The following is a 17,405-nucleotide window of genomic DNA, read 5'->3' as shown; positions in this document are numbered from 1 at the left end:
TAGGCAAACTGACAAATACATTTGGAAGAAGATATGAGAAATAACCCGTTCTGTTTGTGGTCAAAAGTGGCAAACTCTTACATACAACCCCCTAACCCTAATTTTAAAAAAAAAAACCTTAATCAATTCTTTGGTTTTGACATTTGATCAATTCTAAAAAATATATTAATCCTGTTATGGAAGTGAATTATAACCAATCTACAACACATTAAGAAAAATCAAGCTCACCAGTGAAAACAAAAGGGGAAAAAAAAAAAAATCCAGCTCTGCTTAGTGTCATTATACACCAGAATATCTCGGTATTGCAAAAATCATTACAGCACTGCAGTGCATTTAAACCAGAAAACATGCTTACTATGGGCATATATTTTATGCTCATGATCTGTTGCCTAGGGAAGCATAGTGTCCATGCCCCAATAACCAGAAGAGAGGATATTTTAAGCACATTCCTAACCTGTTCATGTTAGAGAGTTTCTGATCGCAGGATTGTTCAGCTGTACGCTTGTTCCCAGACAGATCTCGACCACCAGATCCAGTGTAGGTGAATTCATTGCCATTGTCCTATAAAACAAGCAAGCACCCATGTGAAACATTCACCTGAACGTTGAGTTCAATACTCGCACACCTTTAGTTTCAGAAGATATCCCATAATGGGAAAGGTTCCTCTTCTGTTGGGTTTACATCTCCTAACTGCTATTACACTCTGTTTCACATTTTATTACTTCTTCCTATGTAATTTTCCATAGAATGTCTTAACCAACAGCCAATAAAATTACAATACTAATGCAACAAATATCATTCAACATTAACTCCTTTTAGAATGTAAATGGATTAAAATGCTTGATTTTTATGGATCCCTTAAACTTTGAGAAAAACAAAATCGACTTCTCACCACATCATCTTCATAACCACCAGCCAGCACTAAGGAATAAGCTCCATCGTTGCTTCGACCATGAATTCCAGCCACATGAGGCCTGTGCACCCCAGATTCGCTGACCTTTTCAGTTTGAAAAATACAAGGTTATTCAAGCAATCAGCATATTAAAAAAAACAGTACAATCTTAAAAGGAAAACGTTTCACCTGCACCCTAAATTTCCATAATGTACCCACAGGTATTCCTGGAATACGACCATAGTGGTTTGAAGGAACAATTGTGCACTGCTTTGTGCGACCAACACATGCCATTCCCTAGGGGGGGAAAAAAAAAAAAAAAGGAATTTACACATAAAATTGGCTTAATGGATTACAGTAAATAGCAAATATCACAATATGTATTCTCATTATTCTAAAGGCTAGGGTAACTCAATTATGGTCCTCGAGGGTTGCAGCTGCTGCAGGTTTTCATTTCAGCCAGCTTCATAAATACAGGTGCCGGTCATAAAATTAGAATATCATGACGAAATGGATTTATTTCAGTAATTCCATTCAAAAAGTGAAACTTGTATATTAGATTCATTTATTACACACAGACTGATGTATTTCAAATGTTTATTTCCTTTTATTTAACAAACAAATGGGCTCCAATTAAGAAACTCTGTAAAGTGAAATACTGCAGCCAATGCAGACCTCCAGTACCATAATTGAGTACTAGGGCGACACCCTCATAATGCAGAATTCAATATTATAAAAATTCACAATAAGCAACATAATTCACTACAATTTCTTTATAATACAATTCCAGGTAATGACTTGTTAACCTCTAATTATGTCCTGCTCTCAATCACCTAATGGGAGCATAAACTCAAACATGACACCTTGGAATTTCAACACAAATAACTATTTCTGCAACATAAGAAACCTGTGAAAAGATTGCAGTTCTGCTACAGGCACACTCATCATTGTCCTCTGTCTGCATGTATCATAGCGGTCTGATGTGTGTGTACCATTCAAATTGATGGCCTTAGCACAAGATCGTTTCTAGCAGTATGTTGTATAGTTAATGGATAGCCAAAGCATTTAAATTGTTTTTGAATTTAGACATACAGTGGGCAGAGAGGGAGAAAAGTAGTTTTTAATAAGTTATGGGGGTTTTTGTGTAGGACAGCGGATATCATGCCTATTAGTTAAAAATCCAATGTTTGAACTTGATGCAGAAAAATCCCACTGCACTTTCATTTAAAAAAAAAAGTTTCATGTACCTCTTTTAAGCCTTTATAAACTTGGTCATGAAATACACAATTCACTCATGCTTCAATAGCAAGATGTTATGGCCTATCAATTGTCAGATGAACAAGATGAGTAGCCTTTTAAACACATGATCATGCACAGCCACAATAAATGTGAACCTTCCATCCCTTTATCTTTGGATTGTGATGAACATGGCATATCCAGCTCAGTGTCACTAGAGGTCTGGGTGTACCCCAGGCCCAAAACATGATCCAACCTTGTGTACAACTGACTACAACAACAACATTTATTTATATAGCACATTTTCATACAAAAAAATGTAGCTCAAAGTGCTTACACATGCTTCCAAAATAAAATGTATTTTGTTAGTGTTCCAAAACTTCCATAATGGACAGACAAGGTTGACATTCTGAACTACAAAGCAAATCTTCTCCTTCATACAATAATGCAGTGTGTTAACAGAATCAAATCGCCAAGAGACAGGATTAATGTGTTTTCAGGAATAAAGCCCAAGTGAACACAAAATTTGTTTAGTGGATTTTTTGAAAATAAAATAATGTTTATTAGGATAACTAAAAGAGTCAGTCCAATACAATGACTACTTCTTCATTAATTCACTTATGTGAGGTAGCTTGAAAATAAAGACGGTTTTTAAAGAAGATCTGAAATAATAAAACTTAAACCGACAAGTTTGATTTCACAAAGGTAGCCTTGAAATGTAGGACAAATATAGAAAAGGAACGAAAGATTTGAAAAATTAAAGCATCTGGAATTTGTGACATTTTAAATTTAAACCAATTTGACTATTAGTCTAATATTTCTTTAATAGTTGCTTAAAACTTACTGTACGCCTACTCCATATACGGATGTGGACATAACACTATTAGGCTTTTGACAGTTGAGATTTGTTTTATAATAATCCTAAATGTAAACCTGAAATGCTGTCCTATTCATTAACTTTTGAGACGAACATTCAAATTTATTTTGGGAAATATTTTAAGTAGTATTTTTTAGTTATTAGAAAGGAAATGCCTGAATAAAATGTAATACTTCCACATCTTCTTACATAATACGCTACCATGGCTGTTCATTTGTCTGTCCAGGATTTGAAATCACCTGTAGCTCGCAAACCGTTTGAACGATTGACCTGAAATTTGGTACACATGTACTATGTGACATCTACTATCCGCTTTCAGGGTTATGATTGACCTACAAGGTTATTCCTCTTTTTATATTTTAAATTTTATTGTAGAAACAACTCTTGGCAGTAGGGTGGCCGTGCGGCCCATGTGTATGGCCGCCGTTGTCATTCCTGCCACCTTCACTGCCACTTCCCCTACACCTCTTCATATCTTAAATCATTCTTGAGGAAGATTGAAGACTTAAGTGCCAGCTTAAGTGAAAAATTAAGGAAAACATACTAAGTATTTACAACACAAACCTTGACAATCGGTTTTAATGTGAAAAGATGCCGACAAAGATGACAAGTGAAGATGGAGAAAAGAAGAGCTGCTCAGGAAGCAGCAAGCACATCAACCTCTGAGCAAACAAATGCTAAACGTACAGAGAAAGAGGATGAAAACTAGGAATGCTCAAGTCGAGTGTATTCACTGCACGCTATCGTTCAGTGTGCCGTTACTGGTGCTAAGTTAGTCTATGATGATCATAGTCTCCATAAATACACTGAAAGACCCCCATAACTCAGTAAAAACCTACTCCTCTATTTATGTGGGGCATGGGGATGAAATAAATCACACCCCTCTGTCACAAAGGAGCTTTGGGCATTGTCAGTTCAAGTTTGTGACAATAGCACTTCACCACTGAGAAAATGGTTAAAGACCTATCAACTAGTGATTTTAAGGTTGTGGCACAGTTAAAAAGATTAAAGCAGTGGAAAGGAGAGATCTACCTAACCTCCATCAAGCATTCCAATAAGTTTAAAACACAGCCAAAGCAAGTTACAACCGAATTCCAGCTGAACTTCATAAGCCCGATTTTGTTGGTTGTAAACCGAAAAACATCTGTTAAAGGGAAGTTAACAAAATCCACATTGTTAAATCTAGTCTGGAACTAAAAGGACAATGTGAGACACAATCTCTACTGAAGAAGCATTCCAATTATTGCTTCCCTCTAACAGCAGCAAGGCTCCCTAGGATGGCATTCCTGGAACGCATACTAAAAATGTAAGGTATTGCAAGCATCAGTTTCTACCAATTCACTAAACGTGAGCAACCAATCTAGCTTTTTAACCGTAAAGGATTATTTGCAAAGTACTGCTCTCAGCTAGCTAAAATTCACAAATACATGCACATGAAAGCACAAAATGTTTAAAAATGGTAAAATTGTATATAAAGCAATGCTACATATCTATGTCAAATATAGTTGGCTTCATTGACAATAAAACTGATGTCATTAAAACTTAGTTGAAACTCCATTCAAAAGAAAAATGTGGGGGTTTTAAGTGGTTGTCTGCATTGGAAGAATTGATGTGAAGTTGAACTTTCCAAAGCCCAAGACCCACCTGCAAAAACAGATTCATACCTTGCCCCAGTCTCTTTGGCTTGAAGAGGTTGCAGATGCCATCTTAGCTTTCTTCTTGCTTTCTTTTAGCTTCTCTCCTGCAAGCACCACTTCACTTGTATCATTGCGACAGCCTGGACAATACCTACATTACATAGAACAAAAACATAGTGAACACATTAGAACAGCAAATGGATGATGTATTTGAAAAGTGACTTAATTTGATTGGGAAATTGTTAATTAAGGAAGCCTATTTTTTATTTTAAAATTAGGCATTTACATACAGGCTGCTTTCTTCAAACATCCCCTCATTACATTTAATAAAAATGTAATATTAATGATTAAAAATATTGTGCTAAAATGAAAGTTCTAAAAACAAAGCTTTCTGAGAAAGCCAATTTAAAGAAATAAGTAACGTTAATACTAAAAATTCTGATAATTGTTTTGTTTTAAAGACAAACATTCTAACTACTGGGTATCTTGTGGGGTATATGGCCACCTTGCTTTGTCCCCACCCCAAAACACACCCTGGGTCCAAATTTCTCACCAGTCCTCATCTTCCGGGATGCTAAGTAGTGGAGGATTGAGACAATACATGTGAAAGGCCATATCACACTCATCGCATAGCAACTGCTTATCAGGGTCTTGCTTTATTCCACACACATGGCAATTACACATACGGCAATTTTTCTGAGGATCGTCCTTGCAGAGTTTACACTCTGGGCCATTTGTCCCTATGAAACAGAAAAAATTAAAAATTGTATTAAATAATTTTTCCTGGCACCTTTTTATATAAACACTCTAAAGTGGTGCACAAGGATACCAACTAGCAAGCTTTGGTAGCCAAAATCTTTTAAATTATGATTGTGAACATTGTCGCTTAGAACTACTAAAGTGATTTGTTGCTGAAAAAATAATGCCATTTTTGTTAGTAAATTATAAATACTAGTTCAGTTTAATACAGTATAATTCACTAAATTGATTAATGCAGCAAAGTACAAAATCAACAAAAAACTTTCCAAGACCCAATTATTAACTAGTAGCTTCTTATTTTTAAGTTTCCTGCACATCCTTTGAAACAAGGATCACCTTGAGATTGTTTCAGTCTATTAGCAACAGTGCAGAAAGCAATGAGCCACGTTAGCTACCCCTTAATCACATAATATTAGAGATCCTTGGCCTTAAGCAACATTTAAGATTGCCAAAATACAGAATACCAATATATAGAGGGCTTCGTCTACAAGCAACATGCACTATGCAACAGAACCAAAAGTCCAAACATTGGTAATAAATTAAATTTAAGTCAATGCTTATGGGACAAAGCTATTTAATCATGTGCTCACTAGGTTCCTTCAATGTGTGTTTCAATGGATTTTTGTTCGATTGCATCTTTATTTTTCCCCTGCAAGTCCCTCTGAATGTAATTATACTATCATCATGATGACCCATGAAAACAATTTCAGTGGGGAAAAAACTAGATTTCAATACTTCTCTTTGAGTTGTACAAGTCAAAATATAACTTATGTTTAAGGAAAACCAGCATATTTTTAGGCGATGTAAGTGAGCACAACTTCTAATCCAGTGGTTCTCAAACTGTGGGGCGCAAAGTAACAAAAAGGGGGGCACGAAGATGAAAAGAAGAAGAATGAGATAAGAAAACCAAGATTCAAAAATGAAAAATACATTTATTGAAACCAAAACAAATGAACTTCAACTACATTCTGATACTAGAAAAAAATATAGTTAGATAAATGTCGATAAAAGTTAAGTAGGTATAATAAAAATAAGCATCTGATATATCATTAATTAAAAAATAACAAATTGGTATTAGTGGGCTCCTTTCAAAAAAACGTCGGGGGAGGGCGGATTAAAACTGTTATGAAAACTCGGGTCGCAAACACGTAAAAGGTTGAGAAACGCTGTTCTAATCCATTGTATAAATGCACTGGGTTTATCCCACCACATACTGTGTGCACCACCCATATCTTGTACAGTCAACTGTAAGAATACTGAATTACAGGCCTAGTGTCATATTAAAACAGTGATTCTTGATTTACAACAGTAGTTAGAATACACACTAATATACAGTATAGCTCAAATCAATTTAATCTATGAGCTTCTGTCTTTTAAAGTTTAAGACAAAAAGAAAACTTCTGTTAAAATTACAAAAAAAGTATAATGTCTCACATACTTTTCATGGGACTCTCTGAACAGGGGGGAGTGCCACTTCCTGGTTCTTCAATCTTATAGATCTCATTGACAAAAATTATTTTACAATCATTTAATGAGTCACCAGCATCCCTGAAAATAAACAGCATGTTTTTAAAAGCATTGTTAGCATTCATTAAGACTATGACTAAGTTGAGCTTCGTACAACTCTTCAATCTCATCATACAACCAGATTTTGCCCAAATTCTAGAATCAGTTTGCTAAGCAATTTTGCAATACGAACTCAAGACTTTTGTAAGAATTAGTTTTAATACATTTATCCATGTATAACCCAGGCCACAGGGGATGCACAAACCAGTGTTTTAGTGCCAGTCCCAAGCCCGGACGAATAGTTAGGGTTACATGAGGAAGGGTATTCAGTGTAAAATTTTGCCAAATCAATATGCAGACAATAATACAAATTTCCATACTGGATCGGTCAAGCTCCAGGCTAACAACGACCGCCACCAGGATGCTAGTGGAAATTGGGCTACTGTTGGCTGAAGAACAGGAAGGAGAAAATTAGCAGAAGGACAATGATGTTAAGGATAGAGCTGCCAGGTAAGAGGAAAACAGGAAGGCCTAAGAGGTGGTTTATGGATGTGGTGAGAGAGGACATGCAAGTGATGGGTGTAACTGAACAAGATGCAGAGGACAGAAAGATATGGAAAAAGATGTTCCACTGTGGCAACTCTTAACTGGAGCAGCCGAAAGAAGAAGGTTATTTATATGTATGCATACATAATATACATACAGTGCATCCGGAAAGTATTCACAGCACATCACTTTTTCCACATTGTTATGTTACAGCCTTATTCCAAAATGGATTAAACTCATTTTTTTCCTCAGAATTCTACACACAAAACACCCCATAATGACAATGTGAAAAGAGTGAGATTTTTGCTAATTTATTAAAAATAAAAAAATTGAGAAAGCATATGTAAATAAGTATTCACAGCCTTTGCCATGAAGCTCAAAATTGAGCTCAGGTGCATCCCATTTCCCCTGATCATCCTTGAGATGTTTCTGCAGCTTCATTGGAGTCCACCTGTGTTAAATTCAGGTGATTGGACATGATTTGGAAAGGCACACACCTGTCTATAGAAGGTCCCACAGTTGACAGTTCATGTCAGAGCCCAAACCAAGCATGAAGTCAAATAAATTGTTTGTAGACCTCCGAGACAGGATTGTCTCGAGGCACAAATCTGGGGGAGGTTACAGAAAAAGTTCTGCTGCTTTGAAGGTCCCAATGAGCACAGTGACCTCCATCATCCATAAGTGGAAGAAGTTCAAAACCACCAGGACTCTTCCTAGAGCTGGCTGGAGATCTAAACTGAGCGATCGGGGGAGCAGGGTCTTAGTCAGGGAGGTGACCAAGAACCAGATGGTCACTCTGTCAGAGTTCCAGAGGTCCTCTGCAGAGAGAGGAGAACCTTCCAGAAGGACAACCATCTCTGCAGCAATCCACCAAATCAGGCCTCTATGGTAGAGTGGCCAGACAGAAGCCACTCCTTAGTAAAAAGGCACATGGGAGCCCGCCTGGAGTTTGCCAAAAGGCACATGAAGGGCTCTCAGAGCATGAGAAACAAATTTCTCTGGTCTGATGTGACAAAGATTGAAGTCTTTGGTGTGAATGCCACGTGTCACGTTTGGAGGAAACCGGACAACGCTCATCACCAGGTCAATACCATCCCTACAGTGAAGCATGGTGGTGGCAGCATCATGCTGTGGGGATGTTTTTCAGTGGCAGGAACTGGGAGACTAGTCAGGATAAAGGGAAAGATGACTGCAGCAATGTACAGAGACATCCTGGATAAAAACCTGCTCCAGAGCGCTCTTGACCTCAGACTAGGGCGACGGTTCATCTTTCAGCAGGACAACGACCCTAAGCACACAGCCAAGATATCAAAGGAATGGCTTCAGGACAACTCTGTGAATGTCCTTAAGTGGCAAAGCCACAGCCCAGACTTGAATCCGATTGAACATCTCTGGAGAGATCTTAAAATGGCTGTGCACCGACGCTTCCCATCCAACCTGATGGAGCTCGAGGGGTGCTGTAAAGAGGAATGGGCGAAACTGGCCAAGGATAGGTGTGCCAAGCTTGTGGCATCATATTCAAAAAGACTTGAGGCTGGAATTGCTGCCAAAGGTGCATCGACAAAGTATTGAGCAAAGGCTGTGAATACTTATGGACATGGGATTTCTCAGTTTTTTTATTTTTAATAAATTTGCAAAAACCTCAAGTAAACTTTTTTCACGTTGTCATTATGTGTTGTGTGTAGAATTCTGAGGAAAAAAATGAATTTAATCTATTTTGGAATAAGGCTGTAACATAAAATGTGGAAAAAGTGAGGCGCTGTGAATACTTTCCGGATGCACTGTACATGCACATGTACAAATATACATATAGAAATAGAACAAAAGTAATGGGGGGTGGGGGAGAAGAGAAAAAAGTGTTTAAGCACTGAAGCTGAGAACAGTGCCAAACAGGAAGACTTAAGAATCCTGTAAAGGTAGATACTGAGACCATGTTGCCATGATTTTACCAATTCTGATCTTTCTGCTTTTGAAGTGAAACTTGCACTAGAACCATAATCACCACAGTTTATTACAACTACTGTAAGATGGCATTTTGCAAACCATATTTCTGCTTCAAGGCCTGGTGAAGAGAACAAAGTAAATTTTACAGAAAATCATAGTAGAGAGCGCAGAATGCATCCAGTCCAGCAGGACAAGTACTCAAAACATGCAATCAATAACACGTGGAAGAACCACAAACAATAATTCTGGAATGTTCATTTCTCCATCTGTATAAATTGGAGCAAAAAGGCTTAGTATCTTGATGCTTCCACAAACTCCTGGATCATGGACTACCTGATTAATAGGCAGCAGTTTGTGAGGCTGTGGGACTGCGTGTCAGAAATAGTTGTGTGTAATACTGGAGCACCTCAGGGTACTGTCATGTCTCCTATCCTGTTCACCCCTCTACACAACAGACTTCCAAAATAATACAAGCACTTGTGACTTCACAGACAGCATTAATAATGGAGGAGTAGAGTGCAGGATGAGTATAGGAAAGTTGGAGGACGTTTGCTTGTGGTACAGGGGCAATAAAGTGCAACTCAACATTAGCAAGACAAAAGAACTAGTGGTTAACATCAGGTGTGCCAAGAAGCCTCTGAGACCAGAAACCATTCAGGGGGAAGATTCAGAAGTGGTACAGAACTAGAAGTACCCGGTGGTTCACATGAACCACCAACAGAACTGGTCTGACAAGGTCGCACTCGACATGGGAGGACCACAACAAACTAAACTTGCTGAGGGACTACAGTCGTATGTGTGTATCAAGCTGCTGGAAATGTTCAAGTGTGGTGTCCTATGCTGCAGTCCTCTGGGGAAGCAAGTGGAGCACAAAGCCAAACAAACTTATCAGGAAAGCCTGCTCCATCATAAGGTGAACCATGGACACACAAAGCTGTTGTGGAAAAAACAGGATAGTGGCAAAATGGGGATGCCATTATTAAAAAAATCCTCCATCCCCTAGAGCACTTGTAGCCACAGCCTAATTCCTCCACAGTGTGTTAAGATGTGCCACTGGGTAGGTGTGTGTGATATACATTGTCTACGATTATATCTTAATTGCTGTTTTAATGATGTGCGAGATTAGAGTATAACACGCGCTTTGCAAAAAAAAGAAACAGAGTTCATTCACTAATGCAACAGTATAGACCACTGCGCGTGCACAAAGCGAGTTGCGTAGCCGTGCACGTCCAGCAAGCCGCAAGTCAGCATTGCTCCCTGCCTCAAAATGAGTGAGCAAACAGCGCCAGATGATAAAACAGCCTCGCCATCTACGTCGTCAGAGTTAATTGCCAGACGTGGTTCATTCTCACTTGCATGGCAGTGATTTGGTTTTGAAAAGACGGATGTTGCTCAAAAGACGGCAATCTGCCAACTATGTGGTAAATCGGTTGCCGTTAAAGACAGCTCGACAACTAACTTGTTTCACCATTTGCAAACTAACCACCGCACAGAATACGAAAAGCTTAAGGAGTCAACTAGCCAGCATAAGTCTAAAGTAACCAAGGTACAAGCACAAAAACACACTCGGCCAACTTTAGCAGACTCAATCTGCAAAAAAGTGCCTTATGACAAGAAAAGCAACAGATGGCATGACATAAACGCCGTCACCAATTACATTGCAAAAGATATGGTGCCAATTCAAGTGGTTGAGTGAGATGGTTTTAAACTTTTGAATACTTTAGACCCAAGGTACACACTGCCTGGCCGAAAATATTTCAGTCACACAGCTCTGCCCAAGTTATACGATTCGTGTTGCCAAACTCTGACGCATAATCTGCAAAAGGTTACACATTTTGCCACAACAACGGATTTATGGTCAAGTCGAACATCCGAGCCATATCTTTCCCTGATGGTGCATTTCATTGACGAAAACTGGCAACTACAAAGCTTCCGTGTGCAAACATCCTACTTCCCACAAGATCACAAAGGCGACATCATTGCACAAGGTCTGAAAGATGCGCTGGCATCATGGTCACTGCGAAAAGACCACATAGTTTGCATGACAGACAGCAGGGCTAACGTTGTCAGTGCACTACGGATTAATAACTGGAAGAGGCTACCTTGTTTTGGGCATAGGCTTCATATTGCAATTGGTGAGTAAGTTGGGGTAACTATAAAATGCAGTTTAGGTTAAATTGCTCTTATTGATCTTATTTATTATGACGTTTAAAATTACAAAAAGACCTGATAAGTAAAGCTATAGATGACAAAAATATAATTCAATATAATTTCAAATAATACATTACATTATCTTGGAATTGTCGTTATCGTCAAAGTCCTAGAAAATATCAAGATACTCCAACCCCTCCACCCTCCCCCCCCAATATAACGCACCACTAACCTCTGGGGGTCTCTCTGCCCACTGCTATCAGGAAATGCAATGCTTCCACCTGAAGGACCCGTTAAGTTTATTTGAACTTATTTATCAATTGATTGGCTCTATTATCTGTCCTGTGAGTTTGTATCTGTTTTTTTTTTGTTTGTTTCTTCTGCTGTACGCATTTGAATTTCCCCATGGAATTAAATAGAAATGTTCTACTCTGATAAACTTTAACAATAGCCTCTAAACTGATGAACCCTAGACACTTTTTTCAGGAATGGTATAATATTGTAGGCATTAACAGCTAGTGGAGATGGGCTGTTCAACAATTATTTAGCAAAAACGTGTGCTTTAAGAGAAGTATTGCACTTAAGGAGCGCAATTATTTTGAGTAACATTGTCATTTAACATTTAAAACCGTATGAAATGTTGAATACTATACCCTTTACTCTTAAGAAAAATAAATCTGTCATCTTTGGGAATTTAATATACTTAAATGGTTTCAAAAACATTTTTGCAGAATAAGAAAACTTACCCCAGTAATATCTTGGCATATATTTCCCGGATAGTACGAGTCTCTCGCTTTTTCTGGATTTCTGCATCATACCAATAGCCCCTCTCTTTTGGTTCATCAGGGTTATAGTTAACCATCACCACCATTCCCACCTCTAACTGATGCCACTGTAATACAGTTCTAGCACGTGGACGGACATCTTTGCCCTTCATTTGGACCACTCCATTTTCAGGATAGCTGCATACATGAAACAAAATTTTAAATTAAATAGAATAGCAAAGAAGCAGTTGTAGCCTACAATTTGAAAAAGGTAGGATTTTTAACTTCAGGCACCTTAAAAGACTTTATCCAAGTTTTGAGCACAACCAGCTACTTGTTAGACACTAGGGCTGTGCAAAAGTAGTTGTCTGAGAACACTGCTTTCTCTATGCCAATTCAGACATACAAATCCTTAATTTTAAACAATTAGCACATTTATATGCATAATTATTTATACCAGCTGCATAGTTCCCATGAGAACAAGGTATTCATTTGCCAAGGCAAATCTTGACTATCAAGACAAGACTTGGCAAACAGTCAATCTACAGATTCGCAATGATCAGTTGAATTTAACAAAACCAGCAACTGCTGATGAATTTTAACTGTTATCAGTAAAGAAAGCAGTCCCCTGAGCTATAAAATGTATGTCTTACCAGCAAAGATTTTTCAGTGTTCAAAATATGTAAATTATGTGGTCATTTAATTCATGCATAAAGCTAAATAGTCTTTGCCAATCACACTATAATAGTAATTTCAGCAAATTCAAAAAGCTATACACTGCTTAAAAGGCACTAAAGAACTCCACCCAAAAATATTTTTATGCTACATAACCAATGTACTTTGAAGTGGGGGCTGGAGGGAAAAAAAAAACAAAAAAAAAAACCTGTTTAATCTTCTACTTTCATTCAGAATGGAAAGAAAAAAAAATACTTTGACATAATGGAAGTCAATGGTGGACAAACACTATGAAACGGTCTTTGTACGCAAGGGAAATAAACCTCACATTACTCAAGTTGCATAATCTGTAGGTTTTAAATATTGTTAAATAGCCATTTCAAAATTATCAGCATGCACATAAGCAGGAAACCTAAAGATTCAATGAAGTGACTTTTTGAATTGAACACAGAACTCTTGACCAATATATGAAAGAAAGTTACTCGTTAGACTTTAGTTTCGTGTTTCACAATATTTTAGCAAAAAGCATTAATTTTTCACATGTTGAACAAGCAATTGGATAACAGACAAGTGGATTATGCGACATGAGTAACAGGGGTTTCTCCTTATTCACATTGCTTACTGTTGTACAGCACTGCTCACTATTGACTTCTGTTACATCAAACAACTTTCTATCCATTCTGCACCAAAAACATGAGATTAAAAATTTCTCAGTCACCACTACAAAGTGCATGGTGCATGTATTAAATAATAAAAAAAATATTGGATTGAGTATTCCTTTAAAGTTTAACTCTTAAATGTATCCTTTGGTTGGCTTATCAGATAAAAACAATTAGAAATTTAACTCATGCAGAGTTTAGCATACTATGGGGGATTACAGAGATGTCAATTTTTAATATCTACATCTCTGTATTACACATATAAAAATCTAAATATCCACATGCCAAGAGCAGGAACTTACTCTTCATATTTGACATGGTACACTATAGAGCTTTCGTCTTTCTGGCCAGACAGTCCGCCATCCTGATGCAAAGTGCCTTTTGTTTCTTTAGTCACATTAACAATCTGAGCTTCAAACCAGGCTCCCATGTTCAAGTCTCGTGCATCCACAAACTCGTTAATCTAGCAAATCACAGCAAAAAACACCTTTAGTCATTATTTTTTTTTTTCCAATAGACAGACATCATTGAATAAAACATTCAATTAAATAGCTATTGCATATCTAAAAAGTTACCTAAATCCTACATGCAATTCAGAAACAATATTTATATAGTGACTCAAACAAAATCACACACTTGCTGTCAGTTGCATGTTTTCTGAAACATTTTCAGGTTAACAAAAACTTGAGGGAACCAGCACGTTTTTGGCCCTTCTGTTTCAATTTGACAGATACACAAAAGAACTCCTTAAACTTAATACTCAGAGACCATTTTTAAATGTGGAATATAAAAAGATTCTAAAAACAGACAGCAACACACACATGATTTTGAAAACAGTATTTGCAGATTTGCTACTGACAAATGAACTTCAGTCAAATAATAAGCAAAAGGATTAAGGTAAAATTTTCACTTAGATTTTTGGGTATGACTGAGACTGGCACTGATAACCAACCTGAATGTTAATAGTTCTATTTATCATTGCTTACCAAGGCACAGTTTGGAATAAAATTATGGCACCAATAATTTAGTCATTATAAGTATTTACAATGGACTGCCACATAAGCCATGGCTAGTTAGTCTACAGACTTTCAACATCTGATAAGGAAGGACTAGGTATTGAAAATGCAAAGAGGTTCCAATACATGCAATTTATTTCCAACCTGAACTGTGTATGATAGACTGATTTTGTAGTATTTCTCCAAATAATGAATAGTCTGTCTCATGTTGCCAACACTACGGATATTCAACCATGGTAAGAATGAGAGCATCAGAAATCTAATTCTGAAATTTGTACCTCAAAAATGTAATATAGCAGGTTAAATGTGATCCATTTTTAAATGGCAACAGGTACTCTAATTTCCATCTCGCAGTTAAATTCAGGTTAAATTACAAGCATAAAGTCAGTCAGTCATTATCCAACCCGCTATATCCTAACTACAGGGTCACGGGGGTCCGCTGGAGCCAATCCCAGCCAACACAGGACCTAAAGCAGGAACAAATCTCGGGCAGGCCACACACTAGGGACAATTTAGGATTGCCAATGCACATAACCTGCATGTCCTTGGACTGTGTGAGGAAACCCAAGACGACACGGGGAGAACATGCAAACTCCACGCAGGGAGTACCCGGGAAGCGAACCCAGGTCTCCTTACTGCGAGGCAGCAGCGCTACCACTGCACCACAGTGCCACCCACAAGCATAAAATAAGCTCTAAATTGGTGGGGTTGAGGGTGTAGGGGTGGATGTGCAGTGTAAATAAGTAAGTTAGGCCATTTATTTTGACAATTAAACATCACAACCTAGGCTTGTGTGGATTTAAAAATATTCTAATTGACAAGCTAATGTTTGTCAGAACAGTTTACATATTCAAATCACAAGACTTCTGCATCAACTTTCAGCCATAGCCTTCATTGACATAATTACACAGTCATGTAGTGTTACATCTCCAGTGACTCGCTGATAGGGATTTGTGATTCACCAGAACAACAATCTTAAGACTTTAAGGGTGGGCTCCTGTGTATATTCATATTAAACCACTCTAGATAACCACTCAGTTAAAAGTCAGAACACAAGGAAGACTTCATATTCTGCGAGTATCAAACTCAACAAACTAAGCTATTGTTCACAACATTGTGAAATCTGCTCAGTCCAAGCTACGGACATACCGAGTATACAAAGCCGTCCTGGACAGGGAGCCAGTCCTGTGCCCACTTCAGTATACACACCCAAAAATAAATAAATATATAAAATTTTTGATCAGGTAAATATTTGATATTAATGTTACACATTGGTTTGCGACTATGTAACAATATGAAAACTGATAGTTCAAGTCTTAATTGACCCAAACAGTAGCATTTACAGAAAAATAAATAAAAATAACCTGGATGTGACAAGTTTGAAAAAAATCTTAATAGCTTTACATTAGTTTGTAAAAGTAAAAAAAAAAAAAGCAACAATGATTTTAAAACATAGCGCAGGACCCCCACTATTTCTTGTCTGAGACAGAGACCACCATAACATACACTAATCCAAAAGCATGACTCATTTATAAAAGACCATATAAAATGACTGCTGCTTTCTACAACACTTTGAATCTCTCTACCTCAGAAACAGTAGCCCTTAGCATGCTATGAAGATATGCTGGAAATGGTGGTAAACCAGAAACTTATTCAACTTGTGTATAAAACGTAAGCAGGTTCTTTTGCCTCACTTAAAGTCCACCCAAAATCAGCTATTTACTGAGAATAATCATCAGCACATCCAAATCATTGGTAATGTGTTGCAAAAGTTAAAGGCAGGGGTAGATAGCACTGTTTTTTGGTATTCAGATTACCTGTGAGCAGTTTGATCACACTTGCCTTATAGATGCTACTGCACATTCATATATGTACTGTCAAATCTGGTTACCCCAAAAGAAAATAGAAAAATTCTCACATGACCAAAATTCTGGCTCAAAAGTATATCATTGTGAGAACATTTGGCAATCAGAGACCAGTAACAGTGTTGCAGTTATTGTCTAAACTGTCTCCTTAGTACTTTTGAGTATTTACACAGCCTCTTAATGGTCTATAGTGCCAAACAAGTAATATATGGTCATAGACAAATGTACTATTTAATAAAACAAATTTGAACATTTAAAAACACAAAAACATTCATGTTAGTTCACAAATAAAACATTTAAATTTAGCAGGCTTAAATGGGATTCATTTTTAAATGGCAACATACACTCATTTTCATCTCATGATAAATGAATCTTAGGGTAAATGACAAGCATTAAATGAATGGAGTTGAGTGTAAGGGGGTGCAGCAGTGTTCCATAAAAGAGTACATCAGGCCATTGTGACATGCAATCATTAAAATTCATGTAAAATACTAAACTAACATTTTTATATCCACAAAAGGACTAACTGAGAAGCTAATGTTTCAGTCAGAAAATCTTGCACAATCATCAGCCCACAGACTTTTCCACCAAATTTCAGTCATAGACTTCATTCACATAATCACATAGTTGTGTAGTGTCACATCAAGTGACTCAATCATAGTGGTTTGTGATTCACTAAAACAACAATCTTAAGATTGTAGAAGTGGGCTCCTATGTATATGAAAGTTGACACCTAACGAGCACTCAACAGGAAGTACCACACATAATGCAGCCACAAGGAAAGCAGAGGTTTTTAGGCCATACAAATAGAAGAAAAGGTATGTCTGGTCTGTTGTCTCAACTGCATCGTACATAATGAATGGATTTTACTGTGAACT

General features: G+C 37.4%; 1 protein-coding gene across 2 annotated transcripts in view; it reads right to left on the bottom strand.

The window, feature by feature from the left end:
• uhrf1 (ubiquitin-like with PHD and ring finger domains 1) overlaps window positions 1-17,405 on the bottom strand; it is a 42,211-nt gene that overhangs the window by 12,990 nt on the left and 11,816 nt on the right. For both annotated transcript variants that reach the window (XM_039767101.1, XM_039767102.1), the window contains exons 4-11: window positions 13,949-14,109; window positions 12,295-12,510; window positions 6,840-6,949; window positions 5,196-5,382; window positions 4,670-4,793; window positions 1,082-1,189; window positions 893-997; window positions 455-561 (exon numbers count right to left, since the gene is read on the bottom strand). In XM_039767101.1, coding sequence (XP_039623035.1) covers window positions 455-561; window positions 893-997; window positions 1,082-1,189; window positions 4,670-4,793; window positions 5,196-5,382; window positions 6,840-6,949; window positions 12,295-12,510; window positions 13,949-14,109 — 1,118 coding nt within the window. The remainder of the gene's footprint in view (window positions 1-454; window positions 562-892; window positions 998-1,081; window positions 1,190-4,669; window positions 4,794-5,195; window positions 5,383-6,839; window positions 6,950-12,294; window positions 12,511-13,948; window positions 14,110-17,405) is intronic.

This window comes from Polypterus senegalus, chromosome 10 (genome assembly GCF_016835505.1).
Source record: "Polypterus senegalus isolate Bchr_013 chromosome 10, ASM1683550v1, whole genome shotgun sequence".
Lineage (NCBI taxonomy): Eukaryota > Metazoa > Chordata > Cladistia > Polypteriformes > Polypteridae > Polypterus > Polypterus senegalus.
Note: the sequence above shows the minus strand (reverse complement) of the source record. Positions and strands in the feature narration are given on the sequence as shown.